We start from the raw sequence: 21,260 nt of genomic DNA, 5'->3' as shown, positions 1-21,260 counted from the left end.
CAAGCAACTATCTACAAATGACTCAGCCGTTTTTGACTTAGATGGAGTGGTGATCATATGTGTCGAAGGAGGGCCACAGATTCATGGTATTCGACCATTAAATAAGTTGACAGTTGGCGATGTACATCGGACGTTATGTAGACAAAAGCAAACTTCTGCTTTATGTGCGACGAATGGTGCGAGAAACACGTCAAATCGGCTTTGGACCTGCCTTTTACAGCAAATGAGGTTAGAACATTTCGAAATTATCAGCTCTGTGTCTATTTCAACTTAACATAGGTCAAGTCATGTGGCGCATGCTAACATATACGTCTAACCCGTAAATTGAAATTTGACGAGGGAATGGTCAAATATTTGCATTTTTGACGTATTTTGAAAAGCTCTCACGTCGCTCACAATCATTTGCTCGAAGAAATTTTTACAGGAATCTGTAGACCATCCTTCTGCGATTCAACCACCAGAAGCTTAATCCATTTGAAGGCTTCGCACATGGTGAAAATTAATTATATTCACAAAGTGCTCTATAAAAATTAATTATATTCACAAAGTACTTATAAAAATATTTGAGTGTTTTAAAGACGGAAGAATAATGTGGTTTTGCATGCGAGGCTCTCAAACTTGCTTAACAAAATGGTGCGTCAAATGACGATTTTAACGGAATTTGGTAATTCGCATATTTCTTTGAAATAAAAGGATATTTTGCCAAAAAAGCTATCCAGTATTTTTTTGTCATGCCCTAGCCTATCTACCATAACAATATGAGCGAAATCGAATTTTCGACCCCTGCTGCGAAATTAAGAATTCGTCTGATTTTTACAAGCAGGCACTCTTAAGTGCATAACTTTTCCGCGCTAACACATCTGCTTTAATAGGCAAACGTAGGTCAAATTCATAACTTTTTCCTCAAATCAAGTAGGTAAAATATGTTTTTAATTTAAGAAAACTCGGTCGAGTCTCTACCACATATGTTTGGATATATAAAGTAGGTCAGTAATTATTTTTCCTGTTCCTATTTTTAATAACGACGACTCGTGAAAAGCAGATGTCCTTTTTCTCTGATCATGCGATCACGTATTTGAATTCAGCCAACATTAACATAAGAAGCAGGGAAACTATCTTCATTACTCAAAACTCTTGCACGATCTTTTTTGGGGTTTCCAATGCAAGATTATAGGTTTTATTATCTTTTGAATGAATGATAAGAACATATCACACAAGCCACAGGGAACTGCCTATACTCTGTCTTCTAGGCAAAGGGGCAAATTTAAACCCGCTCGGCATATCGCTGGGTCAATTCAGGCAGAATTTTCTGTGCCCTTCCAAGTTCATATATAATGGACATGATAATAATCGCTAGAAGTTTATGCTTTATTCGGAGCTTTTCTAATATACGTTAAGGTTTCCCTGTTGTGGATAAAAGTAAAGACGGTTTTAAAACAATATCTAGTGACCACCATTTTAAACCGTATGGAATTCTAAACCCAATTGTAAAGGTGGAATCTATGCTAGTGATATCACGAAAAGGCTGGGTTTTATACACAGAGCATAAAGAAAGCCCTTACCTTGAAAAACTGAAGGCGAATTTGCAAGAAACGTGAGGTATGCTACGACGGAACTCAAAAGAGCTCAACAGTTTAGAAATGAATGAAAACGTTTTCATTATCTTTTTCCTTTTTAAAATGACAAATCCGACATTATGACGCAAACAGTTTAAAAAATTACCATAAATTACCTTATTGGTACGTAATTTTGCACTAATTAAATTCGGCAAAAGAAAACAGAGAACATCAAATTTCGCGAACGTACCTCCAAAAAGGTTTTATTTGTTTAAACTTCGCAGAGTTAATGAATTATCAATACACCGTTATTTCAGACAGGAGCTTTTTGATCCCGTACAAACATAATCAGTCGTTCGCTTGTTAAACAGTTTTAGTAAATTTATCTTCAGAGGGAAGTTTCGTGCATATTATAATTTTCGCAAGGTGTTTTTTGAGGTTGCTGTTTTTTTGCAACTGACCAACGAAAAGCGCGAAAATAAGGTGTTCAAAAATAAGTACCAATGGGGTATAATTTGAAAGGTTATTAGCATCTGCGTCAATTTCATGTTAGAGGCATATAAATTATTTCTCTTTAAAAACAGGGTTTAGTCAGTCGCTCACCGTCCTACGCCATTCTTAAAATAAAGCGTGAAACAGGAAGAGGGTAAGTTTAATATATAGATAAAAGCGGAATTCCTGATTGCAATAATTGTCCACAATGGGAAAAAAAATGAGAAACCCCCAAAAATGATCAATAGTGAGCGTGTAATTGTTCAGCGTGTGGTCTCGCTATTTTTTCCAGTTAATTAACAAACTATACGCAGTAAGCGTAACCAATTTTTCCAAGATTGAAGAATGTTCGTGCGCAATATATCACGGACTTTCTAGAAGATTCTGCAAGGAATATGTCAGCAGAAAAGTCAACAACGTACCAGGGGTTAATTTGTGCCGAGATTGTCTTTGCACGTAGTCCCTCCTTCTCCTCCAGAGTAATAACCTGACTTGAGCCCGCGATCCAATGGAAAAACAGTACTTGGTCAGCGGTTAAATGTCAAAAAAACACGCGACTTCGATGAGCTCTAAATCTGAGCCCGCGATATGGTCTCGTGATACTAGCTAGCGGAAACTTTTTTTTGACAGCTGTCAATTAACCACGACATGGGTGCCCAATGTCAAAGATGTAACTATGGTAATGCTGCTACTATATTATTTTTCAAGGTATTGAGCTTGGCGCACGAACGGACGGACGGTTACGTGACAACCACAAGTTTTTAGGGGTATGAAGCCCCACTCGCGTGCCTTCGGCACGCAAGAGCTCCGCTATCAACAGAGTGGAATGTAAATCGCGATTTAAAATGGCTGTGCAGAATAATAACAATAAAAATAGCTTATTAAGGTGATAAAAGTGTTAAGCCGAGGAAGAACTCTCTACTAATAGACGACAACTACCTAAAAAAGAAATTATAGAACCTAAGAATAATCTAAAAATTAGTCTATTTACAAGTTACGAAACCTAAGAATAATTTAATAGTGCAATTAGTCTTTTTACAAGTTTCATAAAAACACTTAACAACTATATAAAAAAAGAAAATAACAAATCATTATTTCTTTAAAAAACGTCCACTTCAGCGTCATTTTACGGTTTACCTAAGATCCACAAAGTGGAACTTCAACAAATGGACGATCATTTCGCTCTCCCGGAAAACACAGAAACGCGGATACCACTGAGGCCCATAAACAGCTGTATTGGCGCGCCGACTTACGAGCTATCGAAGTACCTGGCCTCCGTCCTAAAACACCTCGTGAGTGAAACCGAGTATTCTGTCAAGAATGCTAAACAGTTTGCAGAGTTTATAAATGACCAGGAAGTGGCCGATGACGAACTGATTGTGTCTTTTGACGTGGTTTCACTATTCACCTTCATACCAATCGACATGGCTATAGACATTATTCAACGAAAACTCGAGGGATCTGATGGTTGGAGGAGTCACACACAGCTGACCAAAGGCCAAGTCTCGGATGTACTCTCCGTTCTCTTGCACAACAGCTATTTTGTATTCGAGGGAACCCAATACAACAGGTGTCGGGGTGTGCCATGGGATCTCCGGTGAGTGCGGTGATCGCCGAGCTTGTAATGCAAGAAGTTGAGGAGAAAGCGTTAGAAACTTCGCCCGTCAGACCAAAGTGGTGGCGTCGCTATGTCAACGATTCGAACGCTTGTATTAAGAGGGACGGTGTTGAAGTTTTTCACAGCCACTTAAACTCGATAAACGCCAATATTCAGTTTACAGTAGAGATGCCTACAACTATGGGCAAGAACAGCATAGCCTTCTTGGACACGAACAACACCGTTAATGAGGATGGTAAGATCGAGGTGGCCACACATACGAGCAAGTATTTAGACTTCCATTCACACAGCCCAGCGCAAAGCAAGAGAGCTGTCGTTAAGACTCGAATGGACCGAGCTAAATGCATTCCATCAACAACTGCGCAAAGACAAAACGAGAAACGACGTGTTATTAGTGATCTAAAAGCTATTGGTTATCCCGAAAGCTTCATCAAGTCAGTTGGTGAATCGAACAGAACAAACACGCAACCAAGACCCTAGGAGAATCCAAAGGCATACGCGTCGATTCCATATGTGAAAGGAGTGTCGGAACGTGTTCGACGCATTTTGAGCCGCGAAAACATCAGGACAGCTTTCAAACCAGTACAAACATTGGGAAATGTTTTCAAAAAGCCCAAAGACCGGCCGACAAAAGAGCAATTAAAAGGCATTGTGTACAAAGTGACCCGTAGGACATGTTCTTTGACGTATGTTGGGGAAAGCAGAAGAAATTGGAAATCTCGGGGGGGCCGAACACAAGCCCGGAACCAATGGGAATGTTAATTCCGCAATTAAACAGCATGCGGAAACCGGCTACGATATACATCCTATTTACGCCAACATTCTTGAAACAGGTGTGAGCGGCAAGAACAAAAGACTGTTTCTGGAATCCTTGCATTCTTTCTTAGACAAAAACTCCGTAAATGAAAGAGCACCCTTCCCAAGGGTTTACGCGTCACTGGTTGCCTCCCTAGGGGGCAACGAACAATAACGTCCCAGCTTATTAAAATTCTGTGAATCGCGCGAAATGATCATTCTCTGAAGAAGACCGCAGAAGGCGGTCGAAAATTTAGAGACAATTATACTTTTTTAGATCTGCCTTAAACGTTTTTTAAAGAACTATGAGCACAGATCGCTCCAACAGTCTCAAATCATTATTTATTCATTAATTATTGCAAGTGCTGTTCTCTTGGGTTTTACACTTTCTTTACCAATTTGATTTTTTTTACTTGTGTGGATTAAGAAGTTTGCCAACATTTTCCTGTTTTAGCTGATTTGTTAGTAAATAATATAGAATGCACCGGTCCTTATTGTATGTTGCGTTTTTCCTGCTGTTGTTTCTTTGCCCGTGCCAGTTGAACTGTCAAAGTTAATTCTTTTCGGATTGCGAATCAGGTGCTCATATTATGCTACTCTTTTACTAACAATGAAGTGTCAATCTTTATTTTGCTAGCTAAAGATATAAAACAAACAGCGGTGAGAAAAATTTTAAAAACATGCATTTTATGAATTTGACGTTTCGTATACATAAAAATTTGGGAAAGCTATTTGTACTGTATCAATGGGGGTCTGGAACCTAGATAGAAAAACATCTGCAGTAGAAATTTAAGACGTTTGAGACGGAAACTGTCTGTAAAGTGAACATGGAAAAGCTTTCCTAATAAAGTAAAAGCTTTTTACTGCTGACATTGGCATTCAATGCTGGCTGTAACTCCTCAATAAATAAGGTCTCCTTAACCTTACAATGGTAGTCAGTCTTGCCGGACGCCAAAATGTCAAAATGGTCTCATTTGATGTTGTGACCAGTTGTTTTAATGTGATCAGCAATAGCAGAAGAGTGATTGTTTCGAAAGTGCCTTGAAATGCTCCGTTTTTCGTGAAGTTTTCGCTTCGTTTTCCCTGTGTAAAAATCACTGCAGTCCCAGCAACTAGCTTTATAAATGACTTCGGATAATTATGATCGGTTGAGACGGTCCTTGTATGGGAAGAAGGATTTGATGCGCCGGGTGTTTTGAAAAATAGCTTTGACATTAACAAAAGAGTAGAAACGATTTACACAAGATTTTAGACGCTTATATGATTGCTATGGAGACCTATACAGGGTAATAAAATAATGACATCTTTTTTGGGGACTGTTGCTACCGGTTTATTTGGGTTGTTCTTGTTCTTGTTCAGGGCATCATTGATATTAAAAGTGATGATGTCCTGAGGGTAGCCATTTTGCAGCAAACGCCTTTTGAGATCTTCGACAGCGGATCGTAACAATGAATCGGTAGAGCAAATACGGAAGCATCGATAGGTTAGCGTGCGGATAAGATTGATTTTTTATTTGCGTGGTGTAAATGAATCCCATTTCGTATAGAATCCAGTAAATGTCTTCTCCCGGTAAACAGATGTGATGAAAGTGTTATTTGGGCAGCGTTTAACAAGAATGTTCAAAAACGGAATCTCTTTGGCTTGTTCAAATTCAGTGGTGAATTTGATGCTATTGCCCTTTTCTTGAGTGTGAGAGTGACTGCTGTTGAGGTACTTCAAAAACTCATTAGCAGTGTCTTTGCTGTCAAACATGGAAAAAGTGTCATCAACATATCTAAACCAAAGTGTAGGGTGAAACCTGGGGGTGTATGTTATCCATTTTTCTTCAAAGTCACACATGAAAATGTTAACCAAAAGGGGGCCTAAAGGTGAGCCCATGGCAACACCATCAATCAGGTCGTAATACTGACCATCGAGGATAAAGTGGCTTTTTTTTGTGGCAAACTCTAACAATTTCTTTAAAACAGGACCAGGTATTGCAGGGGAATCAGGAAGGACGTACAGCTTGCCTAGACAAATTTGTATTGTTTCATCGAGTGGCACATTTGTAAACAACGAACAGACATCGAAAGAGTCCATTATTCCATTACGATGTTTGTAAGATTTAGCCCAGTCTGCAAAACGAAATGAGTCTTTAACTGTATGTTGATTGGTGGATATCGGCTGAAGTATTCCAACAAGGTAAGACGTCTGGTTGAAATTGTACGTGTTCACTGAGAAAACAATAGGGCGGAAGGGAGATTCAGCCATATAAAACACCTGGGGAAGACCCACCGGGTAAAATCTTCTGGAAAACTGTGTCATCAATTATTCCATCCTTTCGTAGTTTACGGAGGTAGGAAGAAAGGCTCTCTTCTCTAGCTGTAGTGGGATCGTGTGTCAATGGTTTGAATTTGGTGTTATCAGAAAGCAACTGCCTCGGTCAAGTCTGCTAACAATAACAATGCCATGACCATTTCCTTTGTCCGGTTTCGTAATAATAGTGCTGTCATCACTGCTGTCATACTTTTGAAAATGTATGTTGACCAGCATACGAAATGTCAAGTTCATAAAATGCATGTTTTTAAAATATTTATCACCGCTGTTTGTTTTATATTTTCAATCAAGCTACGATGGCCGAAGACCAAGAGTTTACAGCTGCAGATCATTTTGAATATTTTGTCATATGTCGAGCGCGGGTCGCATAGCGGCAAAGGTTTTTCGAACTAGGAAATACAGAAAAAGGAATGCAATGTTGACCAATAACGAAGTGGAAAATGCTAAAAACGCCATTGCTGATTCACGAAACATTAGTTCGTATAGTGTAATCGTCTGAAAAGAACTGCTGTCGGTGACTGACGTGTCATCATCATGTCGTGTCGACAACCTGAGCGAAAGTTATCGTCAGAGTCAAATGAATAGAGTTTGTCAGTCGATGGTGTTATAAGTCTGGTCAGTTGAAACATATTGGTCAGTTTAGCCGTGGTGGAATTAGCTGCGAGATTCCTGTAAAGTTTCTCAATGTTCGGTCGGTGGTCGACTCTGGTGACTTTCGATCCGTCTATTGTTAGTGAATTAAGGCGGTCTGTCTGAAATCCGTCTATTGTTAGTCAGGTCTGTATGAGGTTCGTCTATTGTACGTCAAACCAAGTCGGTCTGTTTGTGGTCCGTCTGTCAAGGTGCCGGAAATTACTAGCTTTCCAGAGTCGGTCGTTGAAAATAGTTTGTACATGTACCGTAGGTAAAACTAGCCATATCAGCCTTAGCTGGAGAAAATATCGCTTCGTCCTTAAACTCTGTTCTTTATTTATTTATTGTGTTTATTTTGGGTTAAGCACGGGTTAAACAGTTCAAGTGTTTCCCCTAAATAAGCTTAATTAATGGTTATTTGACTGTAAATTATTAATGATTGTAGTATGCTATGTAACGCAACTTACAATCTCCTCAAATCTCTTTGACCTCCCCACATATATGTAGTACATGAAAAATATCTGTTCTTAATATCACGAGTTGGCTTAAAAAGCCTTTGATTATCGGTGTATTCCGTTCTTAGCTAGCCGACAACTTTGCAACTGAACAAGAGCAATATATCGGTTGGCTTCGGAAAGCTACATGCAAGTTGATGCTATATTTGTATAACTGTGGCGGATACTCGACTCGCTTTACGGATACGCGGCAAAAGAGGAACTTGGCAGAAAATAAAAGGCGTAACCTTTTTGACGTCATCTGAAGGTTAAATATATTATCGAGGCCACATTTTAGACCTTCAGTGACCGAGCGAGGGAACATACAGCAGTTTTAAACTGAAGTTTTCGGATACTGAGTTCCAGATGTTGCGTTGCCAGCGCGATAACTGCCCCTTTTATTCCTAGCTGTAAATATCTTCGCTTTTTCTCTTTACGTCAAAACGTAAGAAAAGATGTTGTTCCTATATTTTCTAACAGAGAAATGCACTTTTAGGTCTAGAAAACTGATGAACGCGTTCCCGTCGTGCAGTTTTTCTAAAAACGTCAAGCGTGGATTAGGCTGTTCACAGCCCTCTATTTTCTCGTATTTTTAATCGATCTTTTGAACGCGCAGATAGAGTCGCGAGAGAACTGGTATTCTTCGTTTGGCTTCATTCGCTCGCCTCATCGCCCCCAACCCCATGTGCTTCGCGTTTGATTCGCTCCCTTTTTCTTGCGTGTGCTTTGAAAAATAGGGGAAGCTGTGAACGGTCTAGCGTTCATTATCTTCTAACAGAACAAGGAACAACACCTTTTGTTTGATATAATAGAAGTACTGACAGCTTCCAACTAGCCCACGCTTTCTCACGAGTGTTTTTTAAATGTTACATGTTATAGAATTATTATCTGCTTCAAAATTATTACGTTAGGAATGTTTTACATCCCATAAAAAAGGAACACAATGACACAAAAAGAAACAAAACAAAACAAAAAAATTACAATAAACTGTGCAGACAATATTTACGACCATGTTACATTTCTGACTTTCGACGAACCATAATTACCATGTCTAAAGGTTTGGAGTAAAGATGAAACAATAACAATTCTTACCTTTAGAAACGGGCGGAGAGACGGAGATGTCTAGCATTAATGCTGAAGCCAACCCAAAACAAACCGACATCACTGAGTACATTGCGAGAAAATGAAGCTTGAAAAAACAACAGTTCACTAATCATAATCAAAATTATAAGTATCACTATAACTTTTGTTGACCATCTTCTTATCACCTGCCGTTCGAAATGTTATTTGAATAACCATTATGAAAAGTGATAGAAATGTACTTTGAAAGCTGTCTGTATTTTCGAGTAGTGTTTCACTAATTTCAGTTATTTACCTTTAGAAAAACATGGCTAATTTTACCGTTCGAATTTCTGCATTCTCAGAATTACACTACGCAAGTAGTTAGACTGAGAAAGGCACATGTTAAAGAGTAAGACTTGATTCGAAATATATAAAGTCGGAAATGCTATGATCCATATAAATAATCATTAGCTTTTCCAAGACTCCAAGTAAATGTAAGTTTAGCATATGTTCGATGTTCCCCTGTCTCAAAATTCTCCTCGGGTCTCTTTTAGTTAATTAGCAGCTAAAATACGTTCGGCGGACGCTGTAATATCTACCTTCCCTGGGTCACCTATTTCTGGAGGTAAATTTGTATACTATGAATATCAATCTTACAAAAACAAGTATCAGGCGCTGCCTAATTATGCGGGATTTGAAGTAAAAACACTTGTCGCGCGAGTGTAGGATTTTAGGAAAGGAAAAAAAATATATTATGACGAAAAACTCAAAGCATAGTGTCATTTTATTGCAAAGCATTTCCTGTTATTCAACAGTCTGCGGATAGGCCCTTCGCAGGATCCGGTCACATGATACTGAATTAATTACGCTGGGACGCAAGTTACACAGTGGGACTTCCAAAACAAAGGAAAGTCGGGCTGGACTGGTACGAGTTCCTTTGTCTTGGAAGTCCCACTGCGTAATTTGCGTCCCAGCGTAATTAATTCTGTACCATGTGACCGGATCCTGCAAAAGGGCCTATTGAAGTATCCTGACCAATCAGGAGAATATTATCTGCTATACATGCGGCCCTTCCTGCGATCAACGCCATCCCGTGAACAACGACATTGTCCCTGAAGTGATTCTAATTCGTGGCTTTAACGGTTTAGTTTAAAATAAAATCGTCACATTTGTGGCCATTTATACCCAATAGTTGGTTATCATTATTTGTTCTAGCTTTCTCTTCAGTAAACTAGACTGAAGCCTTGTGGAGTTCTCGATATAGGATATAATGTATTGCAATAAAAGGAAATTTGTTCAAAACTAATGCCGGCACATGTTTATAAGGGCGCTTCCCCTGTTTCAACGACGAAACGAAACGACTGTCCTACCGACCCACTCACTTTTTGGAAAATCCGAGGGAGACGATGAGAAACGAAAGGACTGTCCAACCGACCGACTCGCTTTATTAATTAGATGGAAACCAGAGCGAGTCGATGGGAAACGAAAGGCCTGTCCAGCCAACCGTCTCGCCTTCGTTGGAAACCCGAGGGAGAACTCGGGAAACGAAAGGACTGCCAACCGGCCTTATGTGCGAATGAAAGTGTCAGTGGACCGAAAATATACTCTGTTAGATTCAGGGTATGTTAACAAACCTGCATAATTTAGAAGACTCGAACCTTGACGCAGCTATCAGAGTCAAATAAACAGTTTTGTTTTGTAAGTTTATTGTCTGTTTCAGCTGCATCTTTAAGCGTCTAACAAAGTGCGCCTTCATACATCATTTATTAACACGTAATACTCCAGCTAAATTTCCCAGAAAAGCATAAAATGATTTAAAGTAGTAAAATAGTGCAACCATCAACTAAGCCCTTCTAAAACTTCAAATTGTCGACGCACTGACTACGGCCCGTATGCAAATATTGAAGTGTTTGTCAGCCGGCTCGCTACTTCATTTATCGCTGCTGGTTACAAAGTACTTCTACATTGGTTGGTTAAACCGTATAGCTACCACGTTAACATGTCCACCAGTTTCAATATGCTGATCTGGACATAATTCTGTAAAAAAGTAATAGAGAAATTAAACTAATTAGTTGTACGTGATTCTAGGATCTGTAAGACACTGATATATGTTGTCGTAACTTGGAATATTTTAATTAATGAAAACTCTAGGCAGGAGCAAGAAAATTATGGAAAATGGTTCTATCACATGCAGTGATAGTGTTATAGTCGAAATGGCTGAAACGGGGTTTTTCGACTACTGGCTCTGAGTGTATGGTTCTTTTTTCAGACAATTCAAGTCATTTGCAGAATTCTTTTTCCTCTAGACTATATACACTGATGCAACCAGTCTAAATAAAATATTTTGTCTCCCACGAGCATCCACCTGACAAAATTCCAAAAAGAAACTTGAAAAAAGCCGTACTCGTCATCACAGTTGACACTCTAGAAAATGCATGGTTGCCTTTTTTTGTGGAGGACAGAGACGTACAGAGATACTTTTTTTTTCCCATTAAGACCTTTGTTTCGTTGTGCGATATGGTTAGCTCAACCTTATTCTTACCACGTTCTGAAGACTTCCTTCTACTTGGCGGTATCCTCGTGGTTGGACTCCAGGAATCCGTGGAGCCGGGATATCTGCAGTATATCATTCCCTTCATCTTCTCTCGGAAGTTGTGGCTTATCAGAGTGTACACAAATGGGTTCACGGCGGTATTCAGCAAGATCAGCGTGTGAATAGTGAGGTATGTCTCTGTACTAATGCGATGAGATGTGTAGTAGTCTATGCTGTGCGCAGTTATGTCAGACACCCAACAGATCCCAAATAAGACAGTGACAGTTACCACCATCAAGGTGGCTCGCTTCCGCATCCTGATTACGCCCTGTGTATATCGAGACACAAATCCGATTAAGATGGCAACAATTTAATCAGAAAAATAAATTGAAAGTAAATGTTAACAAAGAGGCTTGCAAAAAAGTATGGATGTTACCATGGCAATGTTCCAATCCAGATATCACAACCCCAGTATCACCACAGATACAATTCCAGAATCACAATAACGTCAGATTTACAATGCGTATGACAACCACGATAAAGCAATGATAACATCACACTTACAATGCCCAACCACAATGTCACAGCCATAGTGTCACAATCATAATGTGACACTCATAATGCCACACTCACAATGTCACAACCACAATGTCACAACCACAATGTCAAAACCACAATGTCAAAACCACAATGCCACAATCACAATGTCACAGCCATAATATCACAGCCATAATGTCACAGCCATAATGTCACAGCCATAATGTCACAGCCATAATGTCACAGCCATAATGTCACAGCCATAATGTCACAGCCATAATGTCACAGCCATAATGTCACAGCCATAATGTCACAGCCATAATGTCACAGCCATAATGTCACAGCCATAATGTCACAGCCATAATGCCACAGCCATAATGTCACAGCCATAATGTCACAGCCATAATGTCACAGCCATAATGTCACAGCCATAATGTCACAGCCATAATGTCACAGCCATAATGTCACAGCCATAATGCCACAGCCATAATGTCACAGCCATAATGTCACAGCCATAATGTCACAGCCATAATGTCACAGCCATAATGTCACAGCCATAATGTCACAGCCATAATGTCACAGCCATAATGTCACAGCCATAATGTCACAGCCATAATGTCACAGCCATAATGTCACAGCCATAATGTCACAGCCATAATGTCACAGCCATAATGTCACAGCCATAATGTCACAGCCATAATGTCACAGCCATAATGTCACAGCCATAATGTCACAGCCATAATGTCACAGCCATAATGTCACAGCCATAATGTCACAGCCATAATGTCACAGCCATAATGTCACAGCCATAATGTCACAGCCATAATGTCACAGCCATAATGTCACAGCCATAATGTCACAGCCATAATGTCACAGCCACAATGTCACAATCATAATGCCGTCACAACCATAATTTCTCAACCACAATGTCACAATCACAATGTCACACTCACACTGTCGATCACAATTTTACAACCACGATATCACACCGCGAGCGAATATGACAATAATCACAATAACGTCAGATTTACAATGCGTATGACAACTACGATGTCACAATGATAACCTCACACTTACAATTTCCCAACCACAATGTCACAACCATACTGTCACAATCACAGACACTCATAATGTCACACTCACAATGTCACAACCACAATGTCACAGCCACAATGTCACAACCACAATGTCACAACCACAATGTCACAACCACAATGTCACAGCCACAATGTCACAATCACAGTGTCACACTCACACTGTCGATCACAATTTTACAACCATGATGTCACAACCACGAGCAAACATAACAATCACAAAACCAGAACGTTCTAATCATGAAAACGACATAACAATTGCATCATCAAGAACAACACAATGTTCCTGGATTCCCTTATGTGAAGACCTTACACCTTTACACTTACTCTTTGTTGAAAGGCAAGTTGATTGTCGTGAACGTCGCGTTTAAACCACAGAGTGTACACGATTCTGGAATATAACCCTGCCATCAGTACCATAGTCAAAAGTGCCGCGGAGTTCCATACCATATCATAAGCCCTGTGCTTCCAGTTTTCGCCGTACACCCAGATATTCACACAAGTATTGTCCTTTACGGTTACTACCACGAACAAAGGCAGATTGATTATTACTGCGAAGATCCAAGAGCCAGCAATGGCCTTCTGAAATTGTTAAACATAAAGGTTGTGATAACGATTCCTGCCAAAACTGCTACTCATAACAAAAACACATAGTTATAATCAAGGACAACCAGAGAAGCAGAGACTTTTATTTCTACGTCGTTAAAAGGCTGTTCAAATAGAAAATGATAATAAATATCTTAATTGACCATTTCCCAATGGGGCTTTTCAGTTTCAATGAAACCAAGTGATGAAACAAATAATGCAAATGAACATAACCTGGTTAAAAATCCCAACTGGCAGGAGGCAGACCAGTAGGCTATTTACATACGGGGCAGAGGAGTTGAACTAGGGTCTACTGAAAAACAAGTCCAGCTTAGTGGTCACAGCGGGACTTGAACCCGCGACCTCCGGATTTCAAGTCTGGCGCTCTAACCACTCGGCCACGCTTCCTCCACATTTAAAAGTTATGGCAAAATTAAAAGCAGTTTAATCTTTTTAGAATCTTTACTGGAATGTTGCAAAACCTCCCTGCGCGCTATATTGTCTTTCCCAAGAATTGGGCAAACCAAAAGTGATGTTTTATTTTCATCGATAACAAAAGACATTCATACCAAAAGAATTCGCTGTGTGTAATAACGACGATACCCCTAACTCAGACCCACCAAGCTCATGAAAGACATGAAAAGGGAAACCAGGATTGACACGAAACAAATTAGCGTTTTGTGCATAATAAATATCGAACAACACGTGTCATTTTTTTTAGAAAGAGAAACTTCAACGAATGTCCAGGATTAAGTATTATTACGTCACTTACCTAAATCTAAAGCATTCTTTATTTACACCTATGGCCATTATCAGTGACATACCTTCAGTTTCCCCGTGGTAAGTCTCCTATTTTCATAAGGATAAATCACTGCAAAATATCGTTCAAAGGCAATAACAAGCAGAGTGACCATCGAGGAGAAGGCTCCGATCCACGCGAAGATTGCAGCTGTCACCAATTTGCACAAGAATGTACCAGCCAATCCATCGGGGTGGGTGATAGCGATTCTCAAGATAACTTCTGGTGCAATAAACGCTGCGTACATGATATCTGCTATAGCCAGGTTTACTAGTAGACAGTTTATGGGAGTCCTGTAAAATACGATAAATATGAATATAATATATAACTGAAGCAAATAGTCGTTAGATCCGGCGTCCTTCGTGTGCGCTCATGTGCAAACGGCATCGCTTGTAATCAGGAGCCATAATCGGGGACGGAGACCCTAAGTCTCGGGATTCGCGCGCACCTATGATATGGGACAATTTTTCTATTTTTAAAACAAATTGCGCCATCCTGACGTCATATATCCGCGCGGATTCACGCACATGTCGGGGGCTCTCGCGTGGATGTTGTCACGTTGCGTGATCAAATGGTGAGAGTTGAGAGATTCCCTTGCGTATTTTTCACAGCGATGGCAAGGAATAAGGCAGGGAATACGAGCCAGGGCGCTTATATGTAGTTTTATGCTCTGAGCTAATAGAAAAGGTGGGTTTTTCTGGGTCGAAAACAAGACTTCAATCTCGCGCTGGGAACGGAATAATAAGATCTGCTCACGCTAGTTGTAAGCTTACGCGTATGTTTTTGTGTTTGTTCTGACTTAAGAATATAGTAAGAAAACTCTCTACTCTGGTATCGAGTTAATTTGTGAGTTTCTCAGACAATGGTTCATCATAACCAAAATATGTTTTGATGGTTTCTTTTTGTTTCTGCTTGCATTGTTTGGTGAGTTTGCAAAAGTTTTTGAAAGGAAAGTCTGACGCGTACAATTAGCTCATTTGCATAGTGTAGCTCGTGCACTTTCAAGTCCGAGTCGGTGCTTTCAATTGTCAACAAATCTTGACAAAGATTTCTTTCGTTATCTTTTGTGCTGAGATGCTGTAACAAATTTCACGAACGCAAAAAAGGCTACTAACATCATGTGTGTTTCTTCAACATAAGCATAGTGAAGTTTTACGCTGCGAAAATGAAAATAGACAAGGAGTTTTGATATAAACTCGATCAACAAAATCGAAATCGTTATTCCACGTTGATCAAAGAAAGCCTCATCGTAACTTTGCTGATTATTTCTGCTTTATTCACATATTTTCAGCTTAGCTTTTAATATGTTCTCAAACATTTATCAATCTTAAACAAATTTAAAAACTATAGTTATTGTTTGAGTTCGATGTACACTTTCACACGAAAGTGCGGCGGAAGTACAATTTGTCATGTTTACTGACTGTACAAAACACGCATCGACGGGCGCTCTCATTCATCGACAACAGAGAATTTACTGGATTTTTGCACGAATAAAACTGAGCAGTGTCTACGGACGTAAAGTTATTAGGCCTTGATGAAACATCAAGCGTTGCTTACAATTCAAGCGAAACTCAAACTAGCAATTTTTTTGTTTTACTTTTCGGTCGCGATAGACTGACAAATTCCTCGCAAGCGTGTGGCAAGAGGAGCTAGGAAACTATGAAGTCCTGAAACTCTGCTATATCTAAATATATCCAGCTAGTTTTTTACTGTGTAATGGAAAAGCTGTTAATCTTCAACATATGTGAAATTTAAAGTGGAGTAATGTATAGCTCCTGTAAAAGAAGCATCCGTCGGAACACAACTTGGTCAGCGATATATATAAGCTTACAGCGGAACATACCTAAATTCGACACTGCCTTACTTCACTCAAACTGGAGCAGCTTACGACGAAAATACTTGAGCAAAATTCCAACAGACGTAAACGGGTTGAGTTGTGGGCCAAAAACATGAATAATTTCGGGAATTTCGGGCGCCATTTCCCCCGCGCGACATCCGCAAAAATCCTCGCAGCATGTACGCGCGTGTACCGTAGGCGATGGCGCAATTTGTTCTAAAAAAAGAATTATTGTCCCATATCATGGGGACAACCCCAATACTAGAAATGGCGCGCGCTTACGGTCTCCGTCCCCGATTATGGCTCCTGTTGTAATTCAAATTTATAAATTCCCTTTTATTTTAACTGAACAAAATTTGATAGTTTTAGATGTACCTACATTTATTAAAGGCATATAGTACCCGATAAGCGACAAAACATTCCAATATCTTTAGTGTTGGCCACTAGATGAAATATAACATTGCACCAAAATAAAATTATTTAGTAAGGAGTTCTTTTTTTTCAAAATTTTTACTGCCTAACCCGCCAAATGCCGTAGTTGGTGTTCAATCACGAAATTCATTTAGCCAGCCCTTGAGATTTTTTCCGTTAGTTTTTCTCTTAATCTCCTAGAGCATCGTTAAAGAGGAAGTACATTGTACGACTGATTTTTTTTTTTTTTTTTTTTTTTACTGGAAATGAATGAAGGTTAAATGAGGAATGCAATAACGAGAAGCTGTTTAACACCTCCGGTTTAATAGCATGTCAGGTTGGGGAAAGCCTCTTTTGATAATCCGCCCATCACTTATTACAAAAAGCTTTAGTTTTATATCTTCCTTAAACCCTCATTTCTCTTTTCATTTATTTTTTTCAAATCCTCTAATATCCACCTATCCCCTCAGTACTTCTGCTATAATCCATGTAAAAATCCTCAAACTAACATTGAATGTTTCATTGTAAACCTATGAGGTCATTTCGGATAGCACGAATGATGAAACGAATGAAAGATATTGCATTCAAAAGTACTCACCCTTAACCAAACACTGGTGATCTCGACTTTTTAAAAACTATTTAGACAAAATGGATAAGCGTGGTTTCACAAGTTTTAATGTGGGCCTACCTCATATCCCGATTTCTTTTTATGATCACACAAACGAGTGAGTTTCCAACAATGTTCACGAGGGAGACAATGGCGTGTACCGTTGCTATGGCAGTTGATTCGGGCATGACTGGAAAGTGTCGACAGACACTGCTACAGAGGTACAGGACCTGGATAAAGCGAAGGTATGCATAAGAATAATAAGTGATCATATCGTATATATTACCAGTTTATAAGTATAATGTACTGGTGATAATCACTTATTACTAGTTGATAAGTGTGACGGATAGGGCAGAGTAGGCGAAGGAAATGTTCGAAATCTCGTCGCCATGCTCCCATTGTCGACGACTAATGCCCCCGAGGAAAACAAATGTTGAGTTTTTATGTGGAAACTGGGATCAAACCGAAACTGGGCCGGGTTGTTCGAAAGCCAGTTAACGCTAACCCAGGATTATTTATTGTGCAGTTTAAGATTATTCAAAGTCAAAACTGTAGGACAAACAATGTACAGAAAACCTCACCGAAAAGTTACAAAATTGAAATCAAATTTCTCCCTAATCCTGGGCTAGCCTAATCGGGTTTCGAACAACCTGGCCCTGAGCGGCATGTGATGTGAATTCCGACAGACAATATCATGCTCTTTGATCGAGATTCAGTCAGCAACTGGTTAAAACTCGTTAGAATATAAAGAGTATCTATTTCATTATTAGCTTAGCCCACACTGAGAAACGACAACGAGCTATAAGTTAAAGCTCGAGCTAAAGTTATTCGTTTTCACCGCACTGATTGACTTGCTCGCGCAATTTTGCTTAATTGATCTCACGCGGTAAGACAATCCTGCAAATACAACATATAAGCATGTGTTTTGTTGATTAAATCACATAGACTATCCTTCATTTTTTGCATTACCTTGGTTATCCAGACAATAGTAAACAGAGAGAGGTAAGACATGGCTTTTTAAAGATGTCTGATGTTATTGTTTAAGGTATCATAGTTTACGTCCTCGAATACGCTATATAAGTTCGAGTTCGCTCACTCTTGTACACGCAATGCAAAATATAATAATAGAAATACAAGTGATACAATTAGGTTTAGAAAAAGCTAGCAACAGTTGTCCAAGGTTTTTCTAATCAAACATTTACCTCTCTTCTCTATTTGAGTTCTTCTTGTTTCTCTACTTCCAACCAGCTGTGTGAATAAGACGTAAACAGGTTCGTTCAGTAGTTATTGGATGGTGCGTAGTTGATGACGTAGTACAATTTTAGACTGACAATATTAAGCGAATGAGTACCCTAAGGCGTCCTACAGCATGTCTGACAGCAAGTGCCCCGGTAGACAATTAGGATCAAAAATAGCTTTCTCATTCAAAGCTTTAGTAGAAGGGTACAAGAATTTACCTTCCCATTTGGCTTCAGTTAAAAAGAAAACAGAGAGTCTTAAGAAAAGTAGAAGACTTGCTAATCGATAATCTGAAAAAGTGCGCTACGGGATTTGGGATTGCGGAGGAAAGCTGGCAGTTTTACTTCCTGCTTTGTATATTGCGCGAGTCAATACTGATAATAAGAAACGTGTTTGAGCCTACGCTAATTATACGAGTCTACCGAAATAATGAAACACGAATTAACGCAAGATTGTAAAGCTGGATGTTAAAGCGTCACAGTGTTAGCCCTTGTCACGTTATAGTCAGCCCAAGCTATTCTTAATTACTGGGAAAATAAGAAGGAGAGAGCTTTTAAGGCATGATTGTTGCCCTTGGTAATTTTATGTTCTAAACCGCTAGCGTATATGCTCTCAAGCCTATTCAATCTCAGGCTAATATTTGTCTTTGTTTTGATATGATATAAAATATCCTTGGAAACTATCTCGTCATCCATCTTTAGTAGAATGAGTATATTCTTAATGTTAATATCTCAAGGTGTCTGTTTATCAGTGTATTAGCTTTATCATATAGCATATCAATGCAGTTGTGCACTTGCGTATAAATATAAGTGTTTACGGAGAATCACGTAGTTGTGCGCATGCTCACCAACTTTATGTGCCCGGCTCAAAGACAATTTCGCAGGAAATTCTAGAGATTATTACAAATTGTTTAAGATCGCTCGACTGTTGATATAAAGTAAAGAGGCGTAACTTTGTGAGAAAAACAGTAAGTAATGATGTATAGCAATATTCCGGATTACGTATACGCATAAGCGGGTCTTTTCACCTGGACATAAGTCTGGAATATACAAGATATTTCAATCAGATACCTGGCTATTTTTAGCAATGGTGACTAGTAAAAATAGCAAATCAGTATTTACCTACTGGGCTTTCTAGTCCAAAATACCACCCCCCCCCCCCCCCACCCTCATTTTTTTTTTTCTTTTATTTCGGGAAGTGAATTAAGCTGTCCGAATTGAAGACTTGGAGTCACGGTGGAATAATAGTCCAGTTTCGAGTTCGCCATGACCGCTGAATAAAGCACTGAGAACGCATTTGCACAGGGTTAGTCTCGACCTGAAAGAAATTTTCACAAATACCGGCGGGAAGGTGCCACAAATTTGAAAATTAAATAATACACAGAGCTGTAAACAGGTCGTCTTCTCGCTGGAATTTGTGAATATTTTACTTTAGGTAGAGGCTTACCCTGTGCAAATGCGTTCTCAGTGCTTTTAATCAGCGGTCATTGTGGACTCGAAACTGGACTATAGCGTTTTGTGTTCTTGGGCAAGTTGCCTTGGCATTGTCCACACTACGCTGGAGAAATTTGAAAACAAAGCTTTATTTCTATGGTCAGGCCTGCTCTCCACACTAATCCGTCACGAACATGGAGCTTTTCGAAGACGTTCTTCAAACCAGAGGAATTTGAAAACACCGGCTTTCCGTTTTCTTGTGGACGGAAAACATTTTGTAAACAATGGCGTCAAGATAATCATTTGATTTATCTATGTGATAGATAATAAAACACATTACATCGTCACAAAAAAGATACTGTTAAATATCTATAGTGTAGTATGCGTCACGATCAAAATAAGATGATATAAGTGGCGCCTTATCAGTATAACAGGTAAACATGTTATTTATATGTACAAGAGTGCTCTCTACGATACTGATTCTGTAGGTTATTTAAGCCAACACTCTTAAGCAGAGTGGCCGAGCTATCGCACAATCTCAGACGTTAATGTGAAATGACTGGAGGTCATCTACAAAATGACGACTTTTTCTCTTATTTCGAAGTTTCGTTACTGGACTTTAAAAACTCAAAATTATTGAAAAAAGCCAATCAACACTGTTACACAAATGCAAGCTTCAAATAGACCTCTCTAGCTTGGGCGGTTTGTTTTCCCATTGCAGACCACGTGATGATACTCTTGAGAATTCTTGCTTTCAAATTTCTAAATAGTGGCATGTATATGAATGAATAATTTTAAGATGGATAAAAGAAAACTTCTCTAGAGAATATCACGTGGTGTACGACTGGAAAACAAACCGTCCAAGCTAAAGAGGTCTATCACATTTGTTTATTTTATTTTATGGCTGGTTATCAAAAGGACTGGGAACTACTGAATTCACGAATTTGATTGGCCTTAAACCGATATTGACCGCAGTCTAGATATTCCCATCTAAACCGGCATCTAGACCGGTTGCATTTTGAGGTGAAAGAGTTGCAAACTAAGATACAAAAATAGACTATTTTCTTCTAAAAATATTAGTTCCAGAAAATATTCATATCATGGAAGTGACAAAAAGCCTGATGAGAAAAGTTAAGAGGGCGAACAAACTTTGGCAGATTTCAGTTCAGCTCATTACCGATCGCAAGCAAAATGTCAGCTAGTACAAATCAGTTACATT

The 21,260-nt window shown here is 39.2% G+C and overlaps 1 protein-coding gene across 3 annotated transcripts in view; it reads right to left on the bottom strand.

Annotated features, from left to right (window-relative positions):
* Positions 1-19,080, bottom strand: part of LOC145467377 (pyroglutamylated RF-amide peptide receptor-like) — a 115,653-nt gene extending 96,573 nt beyond the window's left edge. Inside the window, exons 1-5 of one of the 3 annotated variants that reach the window (XM_081450935.1) lie at positions 17,451-18,226; positions 14,540-14,807; positions 13,458-13,712; positions 11,509-11,827; positions 9,815-11,003 (exon numbers count right to left, since the gene is read on the bottom strand). In XM_081450935.1, the coding sequence (XP_081307061.1) occupies positions 10,927-11,003; positions 11,509-11,827; positions 13,458-13,712; positions 14,540-14,807; positions 17,451-17,641 (1,110 nt within the window). In that variant the 5' untranslated portion in view covers positions 17,642-18,226 and the 3' untranslated portion in view covers positions 9,815-10,926. Of the gene's footprint in view, positions 1-9,814; positions 11,828-13,457; positions 13,713-14,539; positions 14,808-17,450; positions 18,227-18,571 lie in introns of those variants that run through there. The other 2 variants (XM_081450934.1, XM_081450933.1) reach the window with 2 other exon arrangements.
* Positions 19,081-21,260: the final 2,180 nt, after the last annotated feature.

The sequence above is a fragment of the Orbicella franksi genome, chromosome 14 (assembly GCF_964199315.1).
Source record: "Orbicella franksi chromosome 14, jaOrbFran1.1, whole genome shotgun sequence".
NCBI classification, from domain to species: domain Eukaryota; kingdom Metazoa; phylum Cnidaria; class Anthozoa; order Scleractinia; family Merulinidae; genus Orbicella; species Orbicella franksi.
The sequence above is the reverse complement of the archived record's forward strand: the minus strand, read 5'-3'. Positions and strand labels throughout refer to the sequence as shown.